This window comes from Aplosporella prunicola, assembly GCF_010093885.1.
Source record: "Aplosporella prunicola CBS 121167 unplaced genomic scaffold K452scaffold_36, whole genome shotgun sequence".
In the NCBI taxonomy this organism is placed as follows: Eukaryota; Fungi; Ascomycota; class Dothideomycetes; order Botryosphaeriales; family Aplosporellaceae; genus Aplosporella; species Aplosporella prunicola.
Window position 1 is genome coordinate 14,598 of NW_022983564.1, and position 25,460 is coordinate 40,057.

The window sequence follows — 25,460 nt, forward strand, 5'->3', positions numbered from 1 at the left end:
CCGGGGTAAGTGCCGCTCCCTCTCCGCAACTCTATGCCAGAGACGTCAGCATAGCAAAATAGCTTTTCAGGGGATATTCACTCCCGGCTGGAATGTGTAGAGTAGTTTGCCAGTTATTTGGTTGTAGAAGGATCTTCCATAGAGCTTCCGGGTCGGCAGGTTGCAGAAACAACAGCATGATCGCAAGTGAAGCAGGCATCAAACAACAGGCGGAAAGAACGCCAGGAGATATCCAAGCAGGCGAGCGTTGGAGCAGGCGTCAATCTAGCGACAAGACGTGTCGAACCAGGCATATGTATGTATATGTGCGTGCGGAACACCAAAGAAGAGGGGTTGTGGAAGAGGAATGACGCGTGGTCGCCGTTGGAAGTTAGGTAGGTGTGGCGCTGCGGCTGTTTTTAAAAATCCGTCTGGGTTGAGGAAATTTGATTTGCTTCCTGGTAACGGATTATGACCAAAGGTACGGCGTTGGAAGTTGTTGTTGTTTGTTCGTGACCAGACGGCTTAGGTTTGTTCGGGCTGAGTACTTGGAATATGCTATTATTCGTTTATACACTCACCCTGCATTCTGCAAGGCCGGGAAAACTCGCACCATCCTCCCATGCGACGTGTCCTAGAAAGAGCGCCGCAACGTGTACACAACCATGTATCACTGCTATATCAAAGCCAAAGACTCAATTGTCCGCTCCACATAGACCCAACGAGACAAAAACGCCCATCCCAAGCCAACGCGGCGGTAGCAATTCCCCTCTTCCTCGACTACCATGAGCTCAACCAGCGGCGGCGGTAAAAGGGCCTTTCCCTCCGAATCAAAGAACGTCAAGTTTTCGTTTCTGTCCTGCAGTACCTTTTCCGTGGCCGGCTGGACTTTGGAAATGTCTCCTCCCCGCCGAATATCCTGGCAGTAAGGCGCGAAGTATCCAGCGTAAACCAAAGCCGGATAATCAAACTTTAGTGCCGAGACTGATAGCGCAATGACTTTGATCCGGGATCCCTTGAGCTCCGACCATAGCTGCTCGGGCATCGCCACTGCTCCGATTTGCTGGCCGTAGTCATCGCAAATGCCGAAACCAAAGGTGAAGTCCGGATCATCAATTTGTATGGAGAACCTTAGCATGGCCGTCTGAGTGCGACCGAGCAAGGTTCCGGGTTGCTTCTTGATAGAATGGAGCCATGGAGTCCCCTCTTGCCTTGAGTACAGATCTCGACAAAATGATTTGTAAGTGGGCCATAAAGCATCCGCAGCGAGGCCCAGCTCGTTAAAAGTGCCATTACGGCAGAGCAAAAGCTCCGCGGACCGGGCAGACAGAAAGCAGTCTTCGATACAGGCCAGTGCCATGTACAGGGAAGCGTTCCCCTTCCGTTCCGTCTCCCAGGCTTTTGGTGTGTTGTCTGCTCTGATGGGTTCAAGTGAGACCTGTCCCTCAGATTCCGTGCACACGACCCACTGCACCAAAGAGCCGCAGAATGCACGCTGATAGGGGAGAGATCGTATGCCGACTCCCTGGCTGTCGATAGAGGCCCAGGACCAACTCGGCAACAATACTGTTTCCGCAATACGAGCTTTGTGAGGCTCGAAGCCCCATACATTCCAAAGTAAAGCTTGATCGAAATCAGCACGTGGCAGTCCGTATACCAAAGCGTCTGTCTTGTAGATCATGTTCGCAATCCCAGTGAATGCGTTGTAAACGTCGGAATTGTAAGTGAGAGATCGCTCGCTGTACTGTGCTAGAAGTAGAAAGTACAAATTGCTGGTAGGGATTCCTTCGGACCAGAGCAGTTGGGTATGTTCACTGGGAAAACCATTCAAGTCTACGAAGAAGTCTTCTGTAAATTCCCCCTCGCCGCATTGAAAATATACCTCAGCACTCGTGAGCCAGAGCTTCCTGCGTGACAACACAGCTTCTTGGTAAGTCCAAGCTCTTGGACTCCATCTACTATTTACAATAGCATCCTCTAGTGCCGGTAGCGTCTGCACAAGATCCGAGCTGAACGAACTGAGTGTCCATTGAGCCGCCTTTCGAGGGTTGCTGATTCCAGAAATGCCCGAATGCATATCATTTGCTCCAGTTGCTATGAAAGCAAGATTCGCGGATGCAAATATTTCCCCCATAGCTTGGATATGGCGAGCCTTGTTGTGTTCATCGTCTTGAATGATACAGAAACGGTCAACCCATAGATATTGGATCCGTAAAGCTAGGCATGCTTGGATCGCGTCCTCGATTGTCCTTGGCAACTCGGATGGTGAGAGGCTGTCTCTGCGTTCGAACTGCCCCAGCAGTGACTTTGTCAGCTTTCCTGGCTTCTGTTGTTCGATCTTCGCCGCTTCTCCCCAGACGTAGCTCAATGCAGAGTATTCTATCGTCTCTTTCGGTTCCACGATGCATCGTCGCTCCACATCAATTACCCGGAAACCCGATGGTAACATGGCTCCTTCCGAGTGGCAGTTCGGGTGTTCCTTACAGCAAACTGCAAGTAAAGCCCTTATGGCATCCCAATTGATGGTGGCTCGTGATGGTCTTGAAAGCGTATTTCTCACGACCATACTGGCTGTTTCTGTGGCTGGATTATGGTTTGTAGTCGGTTGCCAAAATTCCACAACTGACCCTTGAGAATACGTGCTGGACAAGCTCGGGGATTTGACACCCAACCCCACTGGAACGTCCCAGTAGTTTTGGTCTTCACCGTTTTCTTCACCGTGAAAATAGACTCTCAACTGTCTGGCGCGCATATAGGGTGGTGCGGATCGAATGCCTAAAGAAAGGATGTCTGATGCAATCCCAACTATCAAGCAATTTTCCAGGGAAGATCCCTTAAGGGCCTCATTCGCCATGGCCTCCACGAAAGAACAAAACGCACAATCGGTGGCAGTTTGTTCGAATATGCGAGTCTTTATATGTGGCATTAGAATCGGATCCAAAACCACGTCGTCTCCCGCGTTTGGACATAGAAAGATGTGTTTGAGTCTGGCATGCCGACACCAGTCGCAAAGTACCCAATCCTCATCCGGGCATGCAGAACAATCTTCATGAAACAGTCTGTAAAGTTCTTCGGGCGGGAAAAGCTCGCTTGGTATCGTCTCACAGATTTGGCATTCGGGAAGGACATGGTTAGAACTTTCTTCATCGGAACTGGAGTCATCATCTAATGGTTCGTCGAGGTTGAGGTTGTTGAAAGTGTTGGTATTGATGCTTTCGTCCACGTCCAGTTGGTCCATTTTCGTAGCTAGAGTACAGGGAGTTAGTTAGCAAAGTAGGGGTAAGTTTCAATCTTATGTAGAAAATCCTTCGCTCACAGCCCCGTTCTCAGTCCCGCTCTTATCTTGCTCGGCGGGTCTGATGTCAGCAGGCACGATGCCTTAGGTTGCCAATAGAAGAGCCGGGATAGCCACATAGCCAGCTGAGACATGTATAATTCATTCGAGGTCAAAAGTTGCCTTGTTGAGGATAGCACCGGGCCGAGGCGTGAGGGAATGCTCCACTCTCCACCCGCCGAGGGTTTACCGGTGGAGAGCGGTGAATGAGGCGTATGTAGCCTCGGCAGCAGTTGCCGGTCAGCGAAGGTGTGTGTTTCTCATTGTCGAAGGTGCGGATGAGAGCGATGGAAATAGTCACAGAAGACACATATAGAGAGAGGAAGAGCCGCAGAGAGGTCATGGAAAGGTTGGAGGAGCCGCGGGTGGGCCTGAAACGAGACAAACGAACCCCGCATGGGGAAAGCACGTGACGAAGCTTCTGGCGGAATTCTGGAAAGCGTGTGGACCCCTGGCCCATGCGAATCCTTGGGCCAGCACAGCAAAAAGTCGCGCTCGCCCTCCACGCGCTTCCATCCCTCCCCATCCCCATCTCCTTTCTTCTTCATCTTCGTCTTCGTCTTCTTCTTCTTCTTCCCCGCCTTTCCTTTCCTCTACCTCCCCCTCTCCCTCCTCCTCCTCCTCCCACAAACCCCACCATGCGCACCACCTACGCCCTTCTCGCTGCCTGCGCCGCCACTGCCGCAGCCCCGGCCAAGTCGTACCCCGCCATCGAAGAGCTGGCCGTCCGCACCACCGACGGTCGCAATGGCTTCACCCACGTCCAGTTCCCCATTGAGTGCCAGCGCTGCTTCCGCTCCGACCCGGCCAAGCCCAAGTCGAAGCTGATCGACGGCGTGCTCGAGTTCGACGTGCGCATCACGCGCCATCTGGGCCTGGACGGCGACGACGCCGCCCAGATCAACGGCTACACGGTCGAGGACGAGGAGCTGCCATTTGTGCACGTGGGCAAGGAAGAGAGCGGCAACATCAACAGCGCCATCCAGCTGTACGCGCCGACGCGCTACGACGCCGACGGCGCGCCCATCGCGGGGCCCTACACGACGAACCTGCGCGGCAGCATCAGCTTCGAGACGCTCGTCAAGAACGGCACCCACGACGTCAAGGGCGTCGTCTTCAACGTGACGCACATTGAGGCGCAGGACAACGGGCCGGTGCCAGCGGCGCTGACGGGATTCCGCCTGTCGTACTCGCGCAAGCCCAAGAACACGATCCTGCGCATCCAGCAGAACGCCGCGCCCACAGCCGCGGACCCGTACCCCTTCGCCGACCGCGAGGCGTGGATCGAGCCGCCCCAGGTGCAGCACTTCCTGTGGGCGAGCAAGAACGTCGAGTTCATCAACAAGGCGCACGACCTGTACCCCGGCTGGAACCCGAATCTGGTCGAGTGCAAGACGATTGCGTGCCGGGTCAACAAGCTGCACACGCGCTTCACGGTGGCCTACGACGCGTGCGTGGAGCGGCTCGAGGATCCCCTTGCGTCGGGCATGCCGCTGCACTGCCGCGCGTACCTGCTCCCTTACTACGCCAAGAAGAACATCATGTGGGTGGGCGCGGGCACGGCGCTGCTGATCAGCACCGTCATGCGCATGCTGCTGCAGAAGAAGAAGGACGCCGACCTCGCCAAGAAGAAGGAGGCCAAGCAGCTTGAGGACCTGATGGACCGCATGGAGGACGACGTGTGCGACTACCTCATCCGCACCGAGGGCGTGGCCAATCCCGACGACGTGCCTGCGCCGGCGGCTCTCGAGGCCAAGGAGTCGACCGTCGAGGCGAGGCGGGCGTACAACGCCGAGGAGTTGTAAGTGTGTGTTGGGTGCTTGGATGACGGAAGAACAATTGGATGATGGGAAAGAAAGATTATTTGGATGACGCCGCGAGGCTATGTATGTACCTACTGTACGCTCACGTTGGATGCCGCACGCATGGATGGGATGGCCATATGGATGAACTACGTAATTAGACTAATGTACGCTTGATGAGCACCTACTCGAGTAGCGAGTGGTATAACATTTGTATCTCGCCACTGACAAGTCGTCCCGCACATCCCTCCCCCCCCCCCCCCCCCCCCCCCCCCCCCCCCCCCCCCCCCCCCCGACTCAGCGCTCCAGCCACCACCCCACCCCGACAAACGCCAGCATCGCGACCTCGAGCTTGAACTGGAGCAGCGGATCCGGGTCCACCCGCCCAGGGATGACATCAAAGGGCGTGGTGCCGGGAAAAGCGTAGGCGGCCATCTGCGTAACCCAGTAGATGGCGGCGAGCAGGGCCGCGGCATCGAGGCGCTGCCGTTGCACCGCCGTGCGCACTTTGTCTGTGTCGCCTCTGCCCTCTTTGCGTTCTCTCGCCGCGCCGTTTGCGGCGGTGATGGAGGTGGAGGTTGTGGCAGAGGCAGCAGCAGGCACCCAAAGCAACCACAGCGACGCGCAGCACAGCAGCACGGCCATGGCCATGGTCTGGCCGACGTGGAATTTGGCGTGGCCCGGCCAGGTGGGGTTGTAGATGTGGGTGACGTTGAAGTCGGCGGCGAGGGCGCCGAGGCCGGTGACCAGTGCTGCGAGGGAGATGAGGAGGCGGCCTGGGCGCGCCATGGGTGTTGGGGTTGGGGGTCTGGTTGTGGTTGTGGTTGTGGTGGTGGTGGTGGGGTATGTGGGGTGTGGTACAGGACAGGACAGAGTCGTTGGAAATAGCCTCGCTCCGCTCGCGGGGTCCTCGCGCTGCCTTATATGTGCTGTGCTCCAGCTGCTACGGACGGCGCCGGGATGCTTGCTGCACGACGTACGTGACGACGTTCGTATGTACCTAGATACCTAGATCCCTACCCCGGTCGGGCATCCCTCGGCCCCGCCTTGCCCGATGGTCGTCCACATGTAGGTATGGATGGATGGATTTCTTCTCGCCTCAACCGCCTACCTACGTACGCGCATACATACATAGCTAGTTGTATTGCTTACTTGTACATAGGAAGTTATTCGCTATTTCGACATCTATTCCCAGCCAGCCAGCCATACGGGGGTGTGTTTAGTTCGGAACCGCTGTGCCGTGCAGTGCTGTGACAATGTGGCTCGGCCGGGTGCGAGCTCGTGAGAGGGACTAGATTAGGAAATAAAACAATGAATAATGCCTAGCTATATACTATACCGCAATATCACCTACCTACTCACGTCCACATCAACAAGAACCATCACCAATAAGGCAACCAAACAAGACTAGACATTACTCCCGACGCTGCGCCCTACCCACCCCCCTACCCACGCAGCTATCTGTTCGTCCATCCGTCCATGACCTACCCTACCCTACCCTACCCTATCTACATACACACAAGCATACACACAAGCATACCCACAGACAACACCCCTTCACCCACCCCCGCGCGCACAACACACAGAGCCACAGAAAGAAAAAAACGAACACAAACAAAATCTTTCTCTTCGTCCACCCAACGAGCAATGGAAACAGGAACCACGAAACGAGAAAAGAAACAAGAAACAAGAGACAAGAAAAAAGAGCAGTGATTTACCCGGCCTCCATCCATCCACCTATTGTCTGTCTGTCTACCCGCCTCCTAAGTACAGTACCCACGCAGTGCGCATTTTCCCGCATCCCATCCCATCCCATTCCTCCCTCTCTTGTATATGTAGTCATCTTTATCTCTCGTGTTTCGGTGAGTTTCCTTTCCTTTCCTTCCCTTTCCCGTCTGGTATCATGTCAATGTCGCGCCTGAACGCCGCCCTAGTTTGCCCTACCCATTCGTCCGTCCGTCCACCCATCAATCCATCCATCTGTTTGTCGTAGCGCGAGATGATTGCAAAACATAGTGTCCAAGCCCGTCCCGTCGTCCCCGCCTACTATTCACTCCTGTCATTCAGTCCCATACTCTGTCCTCACGCCTGTCCAAACACCTTCAAGAAACCCCACAGCCCTCCAGCGCACAGAATCGGAATCGTGACATTGTCGTCCCACCCAAACAGGTCAAGCGCCTCGCTGGCACTGGCCACAAAGCCCGCCCACACGCTCATAACACCGAGCGCCAACCCGCCGCCCACGCTCCCCTGGCCCTCGCTCCAGCCCAACAGGCCGCTGACCGAGCCCGGCAGCGTCAAGCGCCCCTGGAACGCGAACGCGTTCTCGCCGGCGTCAATGCCGGGGTACGCGGTCTGGAAGCTGGGCGCGACCCAGCCGTAGAACCACAGCGCCGTGGCGACGCCCGTGAGCAGCGCCGCCGCGCTGCCCGCCAGGCTCTTGCCCTGCCGTACCTTGGGCGTGTACTTGCCCCAGCGGCGACCGGCCGTGCTGGCCGCCGTGTCGCACCACGACAGCAGCATGACGGCCAGGACGCCCACGTCCTTGGGGAAGAAGCGCAGCGCTGCCCACGTGCCGAACAGGTACCAGATGACGCCGTTCCAGCCGTCGACCTCGGACTCGCGCATCAGCGCGCCGAGCAGGCGGATGTACGTGCGGTTCAGGGCCGAGAAGCGGTGCCGGAAGAAGTCGACGGTGGCGATGGGGATGAGGAGGGAGAGCAGGATGGGGTGGATCGACGAGGGCTGCGTGCGCGACGTGTAGAGGCCGAGAGTCAGAAAGCCAATGGACGTGTGCAGCACCTTCCGTGGGATCTCGTGGCGGTGAATCTGTGGGCACGCTCGTGGTTAGCTTCTCCTCCCTACGTTACACTGGTCCGAAACAAGATGGACGCACAAACAACCGCCACTCTTGGTGGATCGGAATCAATCCCAACGGGCTGGGGCTCCGGCTGAGGCTGCGCCAGTACTCTTTATTCGACGACGAGGCGCTGGCGGGCGAGAGGTGGCCGTTGGTGTCGCCGTTGGGCAGGTGCAGGTCCTTCTTGTTGCGCGAGCCCAACGTGGACTTGCTGTTTTCGAGTTTGGCTTTGTCGGCGATAGTCAAGCCGCTCATGCGACGCTTGACGGGGCTCCTGCTGCGCACTCTGGCGCGGCGGCCCAGCTCGTCCGGGTCGTCGACCTCGCTGATCGACATGGGTGACGTGACGTCGCGCGTGCTGTTTGCGCGGCGCGCAGCCGAGCGCGTGAAGTAGCCCGAGGCGCTCGACTCAGAGGGCGTTGGCGACGGGCTGATGACGCGCGGAGTGCTCGGAATGTGGGCTTGGGCGGAGATGGCCATGGCGGGATACCAGCAGGCTGCAAAGGGCGGCAGGAGCGGCAGGGCAGAGCGGGCCAGGCAAGCGGAGAGTCGGGCGGAGGTCGAGCAAGCGAAAAGGTTGGAAAGAGCGGCGTAGAAGGAGTCGTCGTTGGAGGTTGTTAGGGTCAGAGTGGGAGTAGGTGTAGCAGAAGTTGTCGAGTCTCGGCGCAGCGAGGGCGCATGTTCCGGGAAGGAGGCCAGGGTTGTAGCTGAAAGTGAAGAGGTAAGATGATGATGGCGCTGGACCTGTTTTTTGCGCGGGTGCGCCGGGGGTGTGACGGGGGCCGGAGAGGCTTCTGCGCGCCAGGAACCATGGTCTTCCGTCCGGATACTGGCGGCAGCGCGTACGGCCGAGGCGGCACTCATCTCCTGGCAGTCCGACATGGCAAGTCCGTCGAGCTCGTCGTTGTCCCGTGGATCCGGGCGCGCGCGCGCTGCAGATCACGTGCAGATCGGCGAGTCATGTCGCCTTATCGATTACGAGTACGATAGGGCTGGGCCAAGGGACCCACCCCGGGGTATTTACTGTCTGGGGATGCATACGGATTAATCTATCCAACTCTCCGCCGCCCATGCCCCGCATCTCCAATTGGCATTGGTGTTTTGTAAGCCCTCCGATTGTGCCTTTCGTCTCCTCCAAGGAAAGAAGAAGCACGACGGGGAAGGGAGAACAAATAAAAACAGACTTTGGCCGAGAGATGGCTACCACAGCGGAAGCTCGAGGTTCCCGTTCCCGTTCCTAAAGAAGCCTGGCTGGTCATCTTCTTCTCCAGCCTTCCGGCTGTCGTCCTGATGGAGCTTGCGCCTCTTGATGCCGCGGGTATTCTTGCCATCACCTTCCTTCTCGCGCTTGTCACGGCCCATGTCCCGAGATTCGTGCTGCTGCTTCCCCTCTTCGGTGAGGCTTGGAGGCGACTTTGGCGGCGTCGATGGCGGAGTCAATAGCAACTCCGCCAGCGGGGTCGGAGAACGCTTCACGCATTGGCTAGACGGAGGGGGCTCCATGTCTTCAAGCGTCTTGCAACATTTAGTGGTCGCTTCGGTTGCGTCTGATTGCTGTACCTCTTGGCCCTGGGTTGGAATCAGTACGGGAAGTATATTCCAGCCGGGAAAAAATTCCATGAGAATACATACAGTAACGGCAACGGCTTTCGGAGTCGCGGGATGACGTGCGGCGTTTACCATGTCGACATAAGTTGTGGGATAGGAGACGTATCTGCGGTGAGGGATGCCGACAAGTATGCCACGTTTGCTGGGGTCCGACATCTTGTCGCAGAAGGATATAAAATCCTTGCGTGTTGGAGTTGAGTCGGCGGTGGGATGGGAAAATTTAAGGAGAAGAAACCCATGTTGTTGCTTAACGATTAGTGTGTGAGTGTATAAGAGACATGTTTAGGAAGAAGGTCGTCAATCGAGTAGGAGAAATGGTATCGAGCTGTAGGGTTATGTGAAGGGCCTCAGCACCGACACCTCTAGTTTTCGATAATCATTCTTTTACTTAGGTGGATTGCAGAATAGAGAGAGATGAGTAGTTAAAACCGATGCTCAGTCGCTCTATATTTTTGACGTGGAGTTGATACTGGGCGTACCAGCGAACGAGAGACTAACTGCTGGCACGCACTCAAACTCGGCATTCATCATTCGATCCACGCGAACACGACTCCTTGGTTGCATAACCGCTCCTCGTGACAGTCAATGTGCTCGTTGCTTACGAATATTGGCCGAGGTGGAGAGGATGTCGTGCTCGAAGGTGGTCATGGCGGAAGCAAGAGCCAACACTTACATCAACCCAACGTGCCAACCCGGCTCCCGGCGCATCATCGAATCTCCCGAGACGCCTTTCATCCCTCAACACCAACGCTGCGATCCCGCCTCTCCTCTCTTCACCATGGCGCCCGACAGAGGTTCGTCGCCCGACAGGGACCTCTCGCCTACGACACCCATGCTCTCGCGTACCCCAGCCTCCGACCCCATCGCCGACGCTCGTCGCGACGGCGCATCCACATCCGCATCTGCGACCCCCACTGTTGCCCAGGCACAGCGTCGCAATGCCCAGGACACACTGGCGGCGCGCGCGTCGGCACCACAGAACTTCACGCTGCGCGGCGTGCTCGTCGGCCTCGCCATCGGCATCGTCATCTGCTTCTCCAACATGTACTTTGGCCTGCAGACGGGCTGGGTTAGCAGCATGGCCATGCCCTCGGCTTTGCTGGGCTTCGCTTGGTTCCGGCTCGTATCGAAACATCTGCGGCTCCCCTTCTCACCTGTCGAAAACGTCCTCATACAATCGGTGGCTGGTTCGGTCGGAACGGGACCACTGGGCTGCGGCTTCGTTGGGGTGGTACCCGCGTTGCAGTACTTGTTGAAGCCAGAAGAGAATGGACCTCTGGACATCGGCTTATGGAAGCTGGTGCTCTGGGCCGTAGGCATATGCTTCTTTGGTTGCGTCTTTGCGGTGCCTTTGAGGAGGCAAGTCATCATCCGGGAGAAACTCAAGTTCCCGAGCGGGACGGCTACGGCACTCATGATCGGGGTATTGCACGGAGATCAGGGCAAGGGTGCAGTGATCCTGCAGGATGACAACAAAACGGCGAGAGGGACCTCTGAAGAGAACGAAGAGGAAGTTCATCTCCTTGCTGGTGGTGCATCGACTGCGCCTGCCGGGGATGAGTCTCCGCTGCAGACCTACCCGGAACAGACATATGACGACGAATCAGGGACCGGTCTAGACCAAAGCAGTGATTGGAGGGCTAAGATAAGGCTACTGATTGTATCTTTTGGGGTCTCCGCTGTCTATGTAAGTTTCACAATCTTCGCCTCTGCACTTACTTACGTCTAGCAGACCATCTGTACCTATTTCGTCCCCCAACTCCGTCATCTTCCTATTTTTGGCTTGACGCTCGCAAAGGACTGGTTGTGGACGCTCAACCCTTCACCGGCCTACATCGGGCAAGGAATTATTATGGGCCCTGAGACCACGCTGCACATGCTTCTCGGTGCCGTTCTGGGCTGGGGGATCTTGTCGCCCTTGGCCAAGCACAAAGGCTGGGCCCCCGGCCCAGTTAGTGATTGGGAAACAGGTAGCAAAGGCTGGATTGTCTGGGTCAGTCTATCCATCATGCTGGCGGACTCGCTCGTCAGTCTTGGCTGGCTTGTCCTCAGACCACTTGTCGGTTACGGTCGGCTTTGGTTGCCACGGCTGCAGGATCGTGTACGACGTGGGTCGTGGAGGGACGTCTTCTCCTTTGAAGCCAGCTCGCTCAAGGGATATTCGGCAATTAGAGATCATTCCGACCAGGGCAGCGGCAAAGATACAGCAGCTTCCGCCGAAGTGGATGCTCCTCCGGAGCACCTCATCTCGACGCGCACCACTCTTATCGGCCTTGTATTGTCTCTGGCCCTCAGCATTGGTGCGGTGCACTATGTTTTCGGTAACCTCGTTCCAATAGGTCTCAATATCCTTTCTCTCCTCCTTGCATTGTTGCTTTCCATTATGGGGGTGAGAGCCCTCGGCGAGACCGATCTCAACCCCGTTTCAGGTATCTCCAAGCTCACGCAGCTATTGATCGCCATTGCCATCCCGCACGCATCCACAAACAAGAATGCTGTCGTCATCAACCTTGTAGCCGGCGCCATAACCGAGTCGGGGGCTCTCCAGGCAGGAGACCTGTTGCAGGACCTGAAGACAGGCCACCTGCTAGGAGCCGCGCCCAACGCGCAGTTTTGGGGCCAGATGATTGGATCGGCTGTCGGGGCTGTGCTCTCGGCGTTTGTGTACAAGCTGTACACCAGCGTGTATGATGTTCCCGGGAAGTTGTTCGAGATCCCCACGGGGTTCGTCTGGATCTTCACGGCGAGGCTGGTCACGGGCAAAGGGCTGCCGGCGATGGTTGCACAGTGGGCGATCGGCGCAGGGTTGGTCTTTGCGCTTGGTACGGCGGCGAGGGTGTGGGAGGCTGGCAGGCAAGGCGGAAGGAAGTGGACGAGATTTGTTCCAGGGGGGATAGCGGTAGCAGTGGGTAAGCAGAGCGGGACGCACAGACGCGGACGGTACCATTTAGGGCTAACGGGGCGATGGCAGGCATGTACAACACTCCGTCGTTTACGCTGGCGCGGGCGGTTGGCGGCATGGTGAGTCTCTGGTGGCGACGGTACAGGGGCAGGCAGGAAACGCCGGTGATAGTGCTGGCATCGGGACTGATCCTGGGTGAGGGGCTGTTCAGCATCGTGAACTTGTGTCTGGCGAGCGCCGGAGTACCTCACACGTGAAAGTAGACAAATGGAAGTCGAGGATGGCGGAGTCTGCTCCGCGCGCCAGATGATTGGTCGGGCCCGGCTCCGGGCGTGGCGGGCAGCGGACGGAGTATACTCCATCTTTCCCGCCCTGCTTTCTCTTTTGTCACGGGCTGCCCCAAATCGCGCGCCGCCACTTTCTCGCCTCCATCATGTCTGATCGCCCCCCCAAGCATTTTTCCAAGCGTGTTCGCATCACCACCGTCGCCTGCGTCCCCTGCCAGAACCGCAAGAGCAAATGCGATGGCACCCGCCCCGTCTGCGCCGCCTGCCTAGCTCGCAATCCCGACGACTGCGTCTATGACGCTGCCGGCGACCAGCGCCGCACCACTGCCCTGAAGTCGATGAACCTGCATCTCGACGACAAGCTGGCCGCCTGCACGAGGCAGCTTGACAACTTCAAGGAAGTTATCCGCGGCCTGTGCAGGGCCCCGGTTACGGATGCCACCTTCGCTGTCCTCCACAACCTGGTCGAGACCGACTTCCACAGCCTCGAAGATGTCGCTGCCACCTTCCGAGGAGCCACTTCTCCCGAAACCTGCGACGGCTCGGCCGCCATGACCGAGATGGAGAGGGCCATGCTGATCGACAAGATCGACCCCTCACTCGAGACGGCCCACTTCACCCGCAGCCGGCCTTCATATTCGATGTCGTCTCCGCCAGACACGCTTCTGGGCTCGTCTCCGCTGGGTGAAATAGATTTCGGCGCTGGGCCGGAGGGCCTTGGTCGATGGGTCTGACCGACGCGTGCGTTCCGAATGCCCGGATACTGATGATGATTGCTACAGGACTCATGGGCTGCAGCCCAGCCAGCCTCCCCCGGTTTGCCTTACCTGGATAACTCCGCTCGTGCGCCAGTAATCGAAGGAGACGAAGACGAAGACGAAGACGACGATGACGAAGACAACGATGATGACGCCCCTCAGTGGCACTCGACAATCAGCGGCGGGGCTTGATGCACACTTTGGGCATGCCGCAAGGCATCAAGCCGCTGAGGGGACGTAGGGTGAGCAGGCCACGTACAGGTGCGAATACCGACACGGCATACATAATTGGCACACACTACCGCATCCTTGATTGTAGGAACTCGAATGATTCGACTCCCCTTCACGCCTTCAAGCAGCCGGCATCGAGGAAGGACACAACCGGCGTCGCGCACTTAATACTTGTCTTCAAGGATGCAGCAGCTGCACAAACCCGGTATCTGGATGATGTCATCGGTGTGGTAGCCAAGCACTGGACGTTACACTATTTTGCGGATGAGCAGCGAATGATGGCACTGGTGCCGCCATGGAGAAGAAGCCCACTGTGTAATGTGGTGGGTGGGATCTTCATCTCGTAATAACGCGGGATGTCGAGCGGATGGCCATACTCTTCCCTGGTAGACCTTGCAGTGGTAAGATGGCTTCTCTTCCAAGCCAGGCCGTGTTTCTGTTCTAAAATAAATGCCCAGCTCCTATTATATTTGGAGGGGGCTATTAAGATTTTCCCTTAATCGTCCAAAGCCCAATAGACAAGCAACAACTGAACTTCAAACTGTCTACTGGGGTTAGCTTACAGTTTTGGTATGCTTGCGCCCTTTGCCGTTCACGTTACACGCAGCCAGCAAGCTGATATCCGTAGATCAGGAGTCTAGAATTTCACAGCCTCTTTATTAATCTTTCAATTAAATGCCGCTCCAGGAGGCCCCGCCGACACGACACGATAGTCTGAAGTAACAATCAGCTCAGCAATCGACGTGAGCCGACCACCACCATCATCATCGCCTTCGAAAGCCGCGCGCACTGAATGACGGCACCACACCAAAGAGACGATCAACTTGGCATGAGACTTCCTCACGGCATGTTGCAAAGATGAATGAAATCGAGGTCGGCGGATGCAGCCGAGCCGAGCCGAGCCGAGCCTAGGTTGCTTCTCTGGCACGCACGCAAATAACAGAACGGACATAAGCCAAGGCCCGGCAAAGCTCCAAGAGCCACTCTAGGTCTTGTTGAAGCAGTCCTTTCGGCGGCGTTGTGTGGGGTTGGTAGGAGTAGTCTCGCGCGATTTCGGCAACTTTCGCAACGGCGGCTAGATTGAGATTGAGATTTGGTTTGGTTTTCCACGGACGGGTGTAGCGGTGGGGGTTGGTTGAGTAGTCAGTCGTTGTTTGATATACTGTATAGTATACGGAGTCGTTTTCGGTGGTGATTGTTTGTATCGACATGGACATGGACATGGACATCGCCAGACATGGACATCGACTATATCGAGCCAGCGTCCTCTCTTTATATCTTATATCTTGCACTTGCCCTCTCATAAACAAAGCCGTAGTAGTAAAATTAGTAGCGCAGGCTCAGCACCCCTCCCTACTCGTACCAGCTAAAGTACTCACTCTACTCTGCTCTGTCTTGTCCTGTTCTCTCTTGGCCGCACAAGCACAAGCACTCCACGGGTTGGACAGGGCAAACGACGTGATTGGCCGGGCTGGCGCGCCGGCTGTGGCTGTGTGTAGCTGGGTGTGGCGGCCGCACTAGCCACTACCTACTGCTACCTTACTCTAGTTGGTGGCGCCCTCGTCCACCACTATCAACCATCAAGCACCAGCTCAGCAAAGCGAGTCTTTAGACAAGAACAAGGAAAATCGTTGCTTCGTGTATTAACCTAGGTAAGTTGGGCCTGCCCTCGCCCAGAAAATGCCAACAAATGCCAAACGCGCCTGCTGCTGCTGCTGCCATGTGCCATGTGCCATGTGCCATACTTAGGCCTAGGGGGGCCATGTCATTTTTCCTCCCCACCACCACCGCTCAACCCACCCCAACAACCTAACACGCCGCCTCCTCGCCCTTCTGCTGCTGCCGTCGCCGCAGCTGATGCTGCACCAGCCCCTCAGCTGTCTCCTCAATATACGCCATAATAGGCGGGAAGCCGCAGTCGCCATGCTGGAGGAGGAGCATCTTGAGCCCGTAGGCCTCGTCGTTCAGCTGCGCTATGTGCAGCTGCAGCGAGGCGTTGCGGGCTTTCAGCTCGCGGCACTGGTCGTCCATGTCGACGGCCCACTTCTTCTTCTTCTGCCGGCAGCGGTGCGCGGCGGCGCGGTTTTTCTCGAGGAAGCGCTCGCGCTTGATGCTGCTGGTGTTGTTGGAGTTGGAGTTGGAGTTGGTGTTGGTGTTGATGGGGAGGTTTGTGGTTGTGTGGCGTCGCTTGGGGTGGGGTGAGGTGGGTGTGTTGTTGGTGCGGCTCTTGTTGTTGCCCTCGGCGTCGTTGGCGGATCTGCGGCGCTTCTTGTTGTTGGTGGAGACGACATCATCATTGTCGTTGTCGTCGCTGTTGTTGTCCGATGGAGTGGCAGTGAGCTCATCGGAGTCGTCTTCCGCGTCGCCGGCGTTCATAGGGTTGTTGTACGCGAGCAGGGCCGCGGGCGCAATGGTAGGCGAGGAACCGTCGTCGGAGAAAGCTTGGCCGCTGCTGATGCTCTCGGAGCTCTCGGCCACGTTGCTGTCGCTTGCCGTCGACGTCGACGGAAGATGATGGAGCAAGCCGTCAGAAAGCCCGCTGTACTTGAAAAAGGCGGAGGCCGCGCGCAAATGCGTTGCCTCCTCGTCCATGTAATTGCAATGCCACGGGTCATAGAAGGATCCCGTATGCATGACGGCAGCTAGGGGATCGGCTATGCTAGAGACGGAGTTCATGCTGAGGGTCAAGTTGGAGTCTTCTTCGGTCGGCGCGTCGACGAGCGTTGAGCCGGTGAATTTGGCCGGGTCCCCGCGCAGTCTGGTGGGCGATGTATTGTCGACGTAATGGTGGTGGGGAAGGAAGCTGTCCATTTGGGGGTAATGGATGGTGCTGGCCATTTTATGGTCCAAGCGTGTTTTATGGATGTGGAGTTGGGTCGGGGTAGGTCGATGCTACGCGTGTCTGGTCTGTTTGCGAACGTGATGGGGGGGGGGGATTAAAACAGCGCGCGATGGAGGCGGCATGTGGTTGCTAGCTGACCCCGCCTCGAGTGCCGTACCTTGTATGTTGCTCGAGATTATTATGCTTGCGCGCGCGGCAGGCGGCAGTTCATGGCTTTCCACGTTCCAAAAGAGCCGAGATTCGTCACGGCAACGCAGTGTGAGATGCGGTTGTAAGATCCGGCCAATTGCGAGTCGGGGTTGACTCCGCCCGCGAATCAGCACAACAACAAAGCCCCAGCTTTCGCATCCTGCTTCGCGACACTTGCGCCACTGTTAGGACGCCCGCGGTATTGGGGTTTTTTTTTCTTTTATGAATATGCGGCCGGAAGGACCCTTGTAGGCGCTCGCTGCACCGGGTTAGGCCTAGCGGACCTGGCTCCGTGCCAATCACCTCGTCATTCCGCAGCCGTTCGCGTGCGGGAGGGGCGTCTGGAGGGAAAGGGATCCCATCGTTTCTCCTCGGCCTCTCTGTGAGCGGTATTGCAACCTTCTTGCCGTGCCGGGGGCCCACAGAAGCGGCGTGGCACCGGAGGGTCGTGTGGCATTCAAGACGCGCGGGTCGTTGGAGCGGAAGGCAGATATTTGTATCGCCAGTTGCGCAGCATCAGGCCACTGCTGAAGAGTCGGAGTCGGTGGGCGGGCCGACGACGTTACTGTTGAACATTTGTGCTCCGTGGGATTCCCGTTTGGCGAGACACGAGTTTGATCGCACTTGCAGCCTCCCGATGTGGTCTCTGTACTCCACATTTCTTGATTGGCTCGGTTCCCGCGCCCGTGTCGCGCGCGCTACGGAGCCCTGCCCGCCTCCGTTAGGCTGAAGAGAGATGCCGCTGCAAACGATGGGGCTCTCAGGGCTGATCGGAGCCTTGTCTGAAGAATATATTGACGGGTGGCGACTTCAGGCACCCACGGCACCTAAGCGCGGTTTATGCGAGTACGAGTAGGCAGCGGAGCACGAAACAGACTGCCGGGACAGGGTATTGACAGAGCTTCGAGGTTGGTTGGTTGGATGGTTGTTCTGGCCGGCGGCCGAAAAGAGTGCTCGACAACCCCGCTGGAGGAAGCAAGGTGGCGGGTGCGCCCAACCGCCAGCGCCGAGCCTCCACGCCTCCAAGCCGCCTGCCGTCCCTTCCCCCAAGCCAGAACGAGCAAACCTATCCCGGGCGGCGCAGCGGTATCCAGGTGGCGGATTATAGTCGGTTAGTAGGCACTAGCCTCTCTGCAGGCACGTTGACGCAAACAAGCAAGCAAGCCGACGTTGGTTGTGGCATCTCGATGGATGGGCGGGCCAGGGATGGAGTAGAGGGAGGAAGGGAGAATATTCTGCTACCCGTGCCCGCAGGCCAAAACAAGCTTTGTGCTACTCCTAGCAGTCGCTCACTCCGCGGAGCCTGCCGTGCAGAATAGTGTGGTGTAGGTTAGGTGCTTTAGCCGCAAAAGGCCCAGATCGCGTTTTCGAGAGTCCGAGAGGCGAGGGCATGGGCTTTTGCCATCTACTCTACTCTATTCTATGGGTAGAGAGATGGGAAAGGTGGCGTATGCGTGCATAGGCCTGTGGCTTTTGTGATGGATACAACCTAGTCTACGAGTACTACGTAGCTTACCGTCGTGAAGAATGATATCACCGGTTTGTCGATACGATGGGCAGAGGAGTCAATGATGAGATAGATGGTGGTTATCTCTATCGCTGCAAAACAGATTCCGCAGTATATTGTCAGATATCCCTTCCCATGTCCGCCATCTATTTCGTGTATCCGATCTCGTCTATTTTCCACCAGCCCTCGCGTATGCTGAGAATCGAATGAGGGTCGACTTCAGTCTCGTTTGTGAAGTAGCTAACCAGGTAAGTTCATACAAGTGCAGTTGCGCACCTTCAAGAATAGGTAAGCAGCAGTAAACAATGCCTGTTGTCTAAGAATAGCCGTGGAGCGCTTCCAAACATCTCACGATAAGAACCCACTACCTACTTGGCAGGCCAGCACGCCCAAGCACCAGTAATCGCCAGCTTGAGCCCCGCAACAAGCCACAACGCCGCCTGCACGCCCTTGGTGGCCTTGGAGATCCAGCCACCGGCAATTGCGCCGACCAACGTAAGCGTAAACGCCGCCGCGCGGCGATTGCGCTTCACGTTCTGGGAGACAGGAGCCGTCAAGGCCGGGTCGGAGAAGAGGTCGCAGAGCAAGCTGGTGATGACAATAGTCGGGATCTCAGCGAACGCAAGAGCGCGGCTGGTGACGATCTGGGCGGCGGCCTGGAAGCTCAGCAGGGCGATGGGCGCGAGTTCGTTCCAGTGGACTTGGGTGAAGGAGGGGTTGGGGACGGAGCCGTTGATGGCGCCGCCTTGCACGAGGGCGGCGGCGACGACGATAAAGGCCGTTTGTAGGAGGAAGGACGAGACGAGCGTTTTGCGGCGGCGCGGGCCGAGGTGCTTGTGCAGGCGCGAGAAGAAGAACGAGCCTATGACGAAGAAGCCCAGTGAGCATAGCGACCGCGCCCACCCGTACGGCTTGTTGTTCTGGTTGCTGGCGCCGAGCGCGATGAAGATGGTGTTGCCTGTCTGCATGGAGACGAAGGTATTGTAGGCTATGGGGAACAAGTCAGCACGTGGGGCCCTGCAGCGCCGGGCTCTGCGGATGGATGGCCCACCATTGTACAGGGTGCTGTCCATCAAGCCCGAGATCAACGAACACACCAATAGCAGGAGATCGGCATGCGTAGGGCTGACTTCGGCAGCCAGATGGACTCGGACACGAGCTCGGGGCGTGCGATAGGGGAGATGATCGGCAGCGGGCGAGTCGTCGAGCGTGGTTTCGATGTCCCTTGGTGCCATTTTTCCTTGTCGTCGCGCTGGCAATCGTGAATGAGGGCGGCAGCGGTCAGGCCGAACAATAAGTACTGCGCCTGGACGCCGAGTTGAAGGGCATTGTCGCGATGGATTTGCTTTGCTGAGTCTGTGCGTGCATGGCAAGTTTTTTCGGGGGATGGCACAATCGGTAGAAAGCCATTGGTGCCGTCTTTCCGCTGCCAACTGCTGTCAGCCAAGCGCGGCCAAGTGAGGCTCGCTACGGGCCGACCCGGCGATTGCAAACGAGTGACATCATACTCTAGATAAGCTCTAGGTACATCCCGTCAAACTACCCCTCACGGCTACCCCTCACAGCTGAGGTATGTAGGTAGGTATGTAAGCTCCAGTTGCCCTGCCGTGAAACCTCACCTCGCATCCATCAATCCACCCATCCACTCATTATGGCGACCGCTCTCCTCATCGTCGACATGCAAAACTTCTTCGCGCCCATGAGCACCGCCGCCGTGCCCAACGTCCTCAAGCTGGCCACCCACTTCGCAACATCCTCTTACCCAGTACTCTTCACGCAGCACGGGCACAGCGCGGCCGAGCTCCTGCCGCCCTTCCCCAACCAAGTCGTGCGCAAATGGGGCGTCGACGACACGGTGCACCTGGACACACACGGCTGGCAGTTCGTGCCCGAGATCCAGGCGTTGCGGGCCTCGCTGCCGGCGGCGCAGCAGCTCGACGTCGTCGCCAAGAACACGTACGACGCGTTTCTGGGCGTGGATCCGAAGGCCGATGGGCTGGACAACCTGCTGCGCAGTAAGGGCGTCGAGAGGGTTGTCGTCTGCGGCGTCATGACCGATTGCTCTTGCGATACTTCGGCGCGCGCGGCCTTTAATCGCGGCTACGATACGTGGTTGGTTGGCGATGCGTGTGCTAGTGCTAATAAGGAACAGCATGAAGCAGGGTTGCTGGCGTTCAGGCTCGCGTTTGGCGACGTGCTTGACACGGATGAGGTGCTTGAGAGGTTGAGAGCTGAGGCATGAGGCATGAGGCATATATGTTTCTGGTAAACTCACTCCCTCCGCCGTGATCTGGCAAATTGACCGGTAAAGTAACCGTTCGTAGGGGCGGCAGCCCGAGGGGCGCTGTATTGTTGTCTTGATCGAGGCTTGGGCGGTGAAAGCGAAGCGCGGGCCGTTTGGTAACGTAAAAAGTAGCACTGACGTCGATGTTGACCAAAACCAGTAGCCGAAAGCTCTTTTGTATCAGACCGCATCGTTGGCAAGAGATTATTGAAGAGCTGTGGTTGCGAAGATAACAGTTCAAAAGTACACGGCGCATGAGAATAGGTAGCTGTGGAAAAGTAACAAAAAAGAATTGACCGAACCAGGAATCGAACTTGCGAACAAATTTCCAAAAAGAGTAGGCAGGCGGTTAAGGTGTAATACGCTCACGGGGTGCGTCACCCCTTCGGCTCAAACCAGTAGACCAGTAAACCAGTAAACCAGCAAGAACGGGAGGCACTACGCTGAACGGCTGCACTGGCAGAATGAATTGCATCCCGGCCTTATATACCAATGTTTTTACTGCGTACTCTAGAGTGAGGGACGTCAGGCAATCACCAACACCACAATGCCACAACGGAGATAGCACTAACGCCCGCACATCTTCTTCACTCTTTCTCCCTCTTCTTCACTTCTTCGCGCAACAACTCATCCATCCTCTCACGAACGCGCGCGCCCACACACACAGATCCATTCAACCACACACACACGCCGCCATCACCATCATCTCAATCATGTCCGGCGGACAGCCTCTCCGCGATCGCGGCAACATCGAGGACCGCATCAAGGCGAGCTGGGGCTGCACCCTCAAAGAGACATTTGACGAGCTAGAAAAGACCAGAGGCCAAGGTCTCTTCGATCAGATCAAGTTCCGGCACCTAAAACTCCTCATATCCTACGCCGAGGGCACGCCGGGGGCCTTCTTGAAGGCGATGGAACGGCTCGACGAGGCGGCGCGCGCGCGCGAAGCCCAGAGAGTGCACCGCCGTCACCGCCGCCAAAACCCAGCGGACCTGCTGAGCCAGGACATCGAAACCGCAGTCCTGCGCCTGAACGCGCGCCCGCCTCCGCCGCCCTCCCTCCTCGCAGCGCTGTCCGCCCCGTCCGACCCTGCGCGCATCGAGACCGCGCCCGCGCTGCCCAGCCCCTCCGTCAGCAACCCGGCAATGCGGCGCGTGCGGATTTCCGTGCCGCCGTCGCGCGTCGCCGCACTGCACGCCCAGCGCCTCACCGCCGCCGCTGCCGTCACTGCTTCCGTCCCCCCGGCTCCGGCCCAGACACCGCGGCGCGTCGCGCCTGTCGTCCCCGCCGTCCCTGCCTTGCCGGTTCTGCGCCTGCCGTACCGCCTCTTCTCGCGGGGTGCTGCTGCTGCTGCTGCTGCTACTACTACTACCACTACCGCCGCCGCCGCCACCCCCGTCCCCACCGCAGCAGGCCACAAGCGCACGGCCGAAGAGGCATTAACGGGGAGCGGCAGCGAGGGTGAGAGTGGCGAGGGCAATCGGCGGTGCGTGGACGAAGATAGCGATGATGGCGATGAGGAGGGGGAGTGTTGGACTATCAGGCCATATTTCTTTGTATCACACCATCTCCTATCTCGCATTATTCTCTATATTCACATTGCTTTTTCGTTGTTTCAACACCCTGCTACTCCCCTATTACTTTCTACAAGCGAGCATATGACTACTATGCCTCTTTATATATATAAAGCTCACTACCAGTCACTCATTCAAGAATCAAGCCGCGTTCTCTCTTCACTCGCACGGTTTCAACCATACAATACAACAGGGAGAGTAAGGGAGGTAGGGGGGGTTAGAGGGGTCAGAGAGTGAGGAGGCAGAGGGGGGCGAGGAGTCTGAGGAGGAGTAGGGCGGGGGTGTGTATATAGGGAGGTGGTGTGCTTGTTGTAGTATAGTTGTATATACCCGTGCCCATAGAGAGGATGGCGACTTGATGATGAATGATATTTACGCATCCAGTACCTCTCACCTTCGTGTGATGAGCCTGTATCGCAACACTGAGTGAACGCTTCAGAAGCTGGTGTAAGCTAGACTTGCCTGGACCTCTAGGTGGCTTGCTGAGGACGTATCCGCTCGTTCGCGCCGTGTTACGGCTGCGCTTTCGGCGAGTTAGATATCTTGTGCTTGTAAGGGCAGGGATACGCCGTACCTAGCTCGAGAGCTATTCCAGAGAGGGGCACGAATTGTTTCCAGCAGTATCGTGTAGTCGCCTTGTCTATCCCCCCAAGCACCTCGCCACGTACACACCCGCCCATTCGCTCACAATCCCCAACATCCCTTTCAGTTCCTCAGTCGTCCCGCCCTCGTGTGGGCAAGGACACGCTATGCCCTGCTCGAGCGCAGCTTCACCGAGAGGCACGGACTGTTTCCAATGGCCCTAAAGAGCGTTAGCAGCGGCGTGTCTGGAGGGTGGATCGTATACACGGGTGTAGGGAGGAGTGAGCGGACACGTGGGTGTGTGGCTGGATGCGTGGGCGAAGAGATAGCGAAGGCGGGGGCGCTTCGTGTGTTTGTAGGGGTAGAGGGCGTGTGTGTAGGACGGGGGCTGTGTGGTGCAGGCTTCGTTTACTCCGTGACGTGTAGGATATTTCATATGGATGTATGAGAAGCGTTCATTGATGTATATCTACACTAGACACCGACATTACGCGTCTATAGCATCCACCACCACGAAGACCTCCTAATACGCACCACCACGACGCGCTCCCAACGATGCGCATCACTCCTCACGGGGCCGCTTCGCAGGCGCCTTATCCGCGGCCGACTTCTCCTTACCCCACCCGCCATGCTCCCTCGGCGGCAAGCCGCGGGCCTCCCTAATCGCGCGCGAATTGGCGCACTCGGCGTTGAGGGAGACCCAGGTCCTGGTGGGGCGGGCAGCGAAGACCTTGCCGCCGTCGACGATGGTGGTGCCGGCGAAGCGCGCGTTGAACTGCTGCGCGAGTTGCTTCATGTCGACGTGGGGGCCGCCGCCGCGCTGCGTGTAGTAGTTGACGAGCCATTGGCGCTCGGGGGCGAGGTAGGCGTTGGCCGCTTTTTGGGAGGGGGTCGTGGATGGTTGGGGGTGCGGTTGTGCGGGGGGGAAGGTGGGTGCTTGGGTTGGGAAGGTGGTGGTGGGCGGTTGTGATTTCGCTGGGTGTAGGGCGGACGCTAAGATCGGGAAGGCGGCGGGACGCGGTTGCAGCTGTGCTGGAGGTAGAGTGGGCGCGTGAACCGAGAAGGTGACGTAGGGCGATTGCAGCTGCGCTGGGTGTAGGGCGGGAGCTTGAGCAGTGAATCGGATAACGGGCGCTTGAGGGGGAGGAGTAGGCGGCTGGACAGTGACAGTGACGTTGACGGTGGGCTGCGGCGGCGGTGGAGGTGGTGGAGGAGGAGGAGTGTCAGGGTCAGAGGGGCTCTCATCCTCAGATGAAGACGGACTGCTCGGGACCGATGACAGCGAGGAGTCTGAAGAAGACGGATCTGGAAGTCGCTGCTGCTCGAATGAGGCGCTGGGAGAAGCGGGATCGCTGCCGGTGAGGTCAAGCACCGTGACGGCGGCCTCGGTCGCGCGAGGTCTGACGCTCCGCGAGGTTCTGGCGCCAACGGCGGCCTTGGCAGCTACGGCGGTCTGTGTCATTGAAGGCAACTGAACGATAGTCTGGGGCAAAGAGAGGGTCACCTTGCGCACGGCCTTGTTCTTTGCCTTTGCCTTCTTCGCCGCAACCTCCATGGAGAAGATGCGATCGACGTACTCGAGGCGCTTGCGAGACGAGTACTCGGCGTGGGATAGGTTGATGCAGGCCTTGCGCCATGCCTTGCGGTTGCCGTGGAGCTTGGCGTTGACGTTCTTCAGGATGGCTTCGAGCTCGCTGATCGTGTGCGAGGCGGCGTAGTGTTCGAGGTAGCCGGTGGCGATTGACTTCAGCCCGACTGATCTCTCCGGATAGCGGTCTACCTTTTTGCGTTCCATGGCTGCTGTGATTCTGTTGGAGGGGAGGAGCAGAAGTGGGAGGTGGTCGGAAGGAAAAGGCGTGGCCGAGCGAACGCACTTAAGGCGCGCTTGCACGTGTTTGTTACTTACTGAAACCCTTACCCAAACAGGCATGGGCCAACAATGAAGTCTCTACTGCTTGTCTCACTTACGATAAGGTAGTGCTATGGAGTTATCCGCTGCCTTTATACACACGGACAAACAGTCTTCGCACGGCCCCGGATCCTTGAAGAGAGGTGAGCCTTTGTAGAGAAACTGTGACTTGGGAAACGTCTTACTTTCACATAGGCCGCCCAGCCAGTTCGTTCTCCTCTCACTCTCTCGAATAAAACACCTGACTGGCTGAACCGCCTTCGTGCATTTCCTTGATGAATCCTAAGCAAAGCCGATGTGGAAAACGCCATGCTGCGGTATATCGTCAGCTCACGTAGATAGCGTCAGGATTCCAGGCTATAGGCAAGGAAACCTTCGCGATTGCAAAACCAGTATGCAATGCCATCTCTGATGCTGCATCATAATCTTTTCCGATGGTTCTTTAGGTGCGGGCGCACGATAGGGAAAATAAACATCGGGCAGGGTCAGGAATCATCAGAACTATGAAATTCTTCGCGGCATCAGCTTGATCTATCTTATTGCTCGGATTTAATCGCTTCTTTATTACAAAGTAGACTTAGTCTCGAGACATGCTGCGTGATTCATGTCTGCAGATCATTCTGCACTGATGCTATGCCAGAATGCTGTGCAGTTGCACGGGTATGCCGCAAGGAGTAATAGATCCCTGAATACTAGGCCCATTTCTGCCCGATAAACACAACAGAGCAAGGAATAGAGGCGAAGGACGACGGATTCTGTGATGGAAGAAGCAGGAGAAGTCATGTTAAACTCAGGTAGCGGGCCCCGCACCA

The 25,460-nt window shown here is 57.4% G+C and overlaps 13 protein-coding genes across 13 annotated transcripts; 5 read left to right on the forward strand and 8 right to left on the reverse strand.

Annotated features, from left to right (window-relative positions):
- Window positions 1-1,666: 1,666 nt before the first annotated feature.
- K452DRAFT_236673 (uncharacterized protein) lies at window positions 1,667-2,428 on the reverse strand (the record flags this gene model as incomplete). Its single annotated transcript, XM_033537528.1, has 1 exon — window positions 1,667-2,428. A coding segment is annotated over one exon (762 nt), but the record flags the coding sequence as incomplete, so codon positions are not given.
- A 352-nt stretch (window positions 2,429-2,780) lies between these two features.
- Window positions 2,781-3,639, reverse strand: K452DRAFT_322085 (uncharacterized protein; the record flags this gene model as incomplete). The annotated part of the gene is made up of 2 exons (XM_033544465.1): window positions 3,296-3,639; window positions 2,781-3,225 (listed from the first exon to the last, which is right to left on the reverse strand). A coding segment is annotated over exon 2 (435 nt), but the record flags the coding sequence as incomplete, so codon positions are not given.
- A 190-nt stretch (window positions 3,640-3,829) lies between these two features.
- On the forward strand, window positions 3,830-5,340 carry K452DRAFT_291970 (uncharacterized protein). The gene has a single exon (XM_033541283.1). The coding sequence runs from the start codon at window positions 3,952-3,954 to the stop codon at window positions 5,116-5,118; it is 1,167 nt and encodes a 388-aa protein (XP_033392651.1). The 5' UTR covers window positions 3,830-3,951; the 3' UTR covers window positions 5,119-5,340.
- A 64-nt stretch (window positions 5,341-5,404) lies between these two features.
- K452DRAFT_291971 (uncharacterized protein) lies at window positions 5,405-6,076 on the reverse strand. The gene has a single exon (XM_033541284.1). It carries the CDS (start codon window positions 5,902-5,904, stop codon window positions 5,413-5,415), a length of 492 nt encoding a protein of 163 aa, XP_033392652.1. The 5' UTR covers window positions 5,905-6,076; the 3' UTR covers window positions 5,405-5,412.
- Window positions 6,077-7,197: 1,121 nt separating this feature from the next.
- On the reverse strand, window positions 7,198-8,455 carry K452DRAFT_236650 (uncharacterized protein; the record flags this gene model as incomplete). The annotated part of the gene is made up of 2 exons (XM_033537525.1): window positions 7,198-7,944; window positions 8,012-8,455. 2 exons carry the CDS (start codon window positions 8,453-8,455, stop codon window positions 7,198-7,200), a joined length of 1,191 nt encoding a protein of 396 aa, XP_033392653.1.
- Window positions 8,456-9,175: 720 nt separating this feature from the next.
- Window positions 9,176-9,739, reverse strand: K452DRAFT_312747 (uncharacterized protein; the record flags this gene model as incomplete). The annotated part of the gene is made up of 1 exon (XM_033543579.1): window positions 9,176-9,739. The coding sequence occupies one exon, from the start codon at window positions 9,737-9,739 to the stop codon at window positions 9,176-9,178; it is 564 nt and encodes a 187-aa protein (XP_033392654.1).
- Window positions 9,740-10,340: 601 nt separating this feature from the next.
- K452DRAFT_291973 (uncharacterized protein) lies at window positions 10,341-12,845 on the forward strand. The gene is made up of 3 exons (XM_033541285.1): window positions 10,341-11,270; window positions 11,316-12,492; window positions 12,555-12,845. The coding sequence occupies exons 1-3, from the start codon at window positions 10,362-10,364 to the stop codon at window positions 12,740-12,742; spliced, it is 2,274 nt and encodes a 757-aa protein (XP_033392655.1). The 5' UTR covers window positions 10,341-10,361; the 3' UTR covers window positions 12,743-12,845.
- Window positions 12,846-12,918: 73 nt separating this feature from the next.
- K452DRAFT_302337 (uncharacterized protein) lies at window positions 12,919-13,722 on the forward strand (the record flags this gene model as incomplete). The annotated part of the gene is made up of 2 exons (XM_033542576.1): window positions 12,919-13,500; window positions 13,555-13,722. 2 exons carry the CDS (start codon window positions 12,919-12,921, stop codon window positions 13,720-13,722), a joined length of 750 nt encoding a protein of 249 aa, XP_033392656.1.
- Window positions 13,723-15,393: 1,671 nt separating this feature from the next.
- Window positions 15,394-16,650, reverse strand: K452DRAFT_291976 (uncharacterized protein). Its single transcript, XM_033541286.1, has one exon. The coding sequence runs from the start codon at window positions 16,597-16,599 to the stop codon at window positions 15,571-15,573; it is 1,029 nt and encodes a 342-aa protein (XP_033392657.1). The 5' UTR covers window positions 16,600-16,650; the 3' UTR covers window positions 15,394-15,570.
- Window positions 16,651-18,348: 1,698 nt separating this feature from the next.
- Window positions 18,349-19,645, reverse strand: K452DRAFT_322093 (uncharacterized protein). The gene is made up of 2 exons (XM_033544466.1): window positions 19,351-19,645; window positions 18,349-19,287 (listed from the first exon to the last, which is right to left on the reverse strand). Exons 1-2 carry the CDS (start codon window positions 19,532-19,534, stop codon window positions 18,668-18,670), a joined length of 804 nt encoding a protein of 267 aa, XP_033392658.1. The 5' UTR covers window positions 19,535-19,645; the 3' UTR covers window positions 18,349-18,667.
- Window positions 19,646-19,916: 271 nt separating this feature from the next.
- Window positions 19,917-20,901, forward strand: K452DRAFT_362199 (uncharacterized protein). Its single transcript, XM_033546484.1, has 2 exons — window positions 19,917-20,564; window positions 20,624-20,901. Exon 1 carries the CDS (start codon window positions 19,951-19,953, stop codon window positions 20,539-20,541), a length of 591 nt encoding a protein of 196 aa, XP_033392659.1. The 5' UTR covers window positions 19,917-19,950; the 3' UTR covers window positions 20,542-20,564; window positions 20,624-20,901.
- A 395-nt stretch (window positions 20,902-21,296) lies between these two features.
- On the forward strand, window positions 21,297-22,587 carry K452DRAFT_341845 (uncharacterized protein; the record flags this gene model as incomplete). The annotated part of the gene is made up of 2 exons (XM_033545384.1): window positions 21,297-22,069; window positions 22,500-22,587. 2 exons carry the CDS (start codon window positions 21,297-21,299, stop codon window positions 22,585-22,587), a joined length of 861 nt encoding a protein of 286 aa, XP_033392660.1.
- A 655-nt stretch (window positions 22,588-23,242) lies between these two features.
- K452DRAFT_115740 (uncharacterized protein) lies at window positions 23,243-24,785 on the reverse strand. Its single transcript, XM_033535084.1, has one exon. The coding sequence runs from the start codon at window positions 24,667-24,669 to the stop codon at window positions 23,302-23,304; it is 1,368 nt and encodes a 455-aa protein (XP_033392661.1). The 5' UTR covers window positions 24,670-24,785; the 3' UTR covers window positions 23,243-23,301.
- Between the last annotated feature and the right edge of the window lie 675 nt (window positions 24,786-25,460).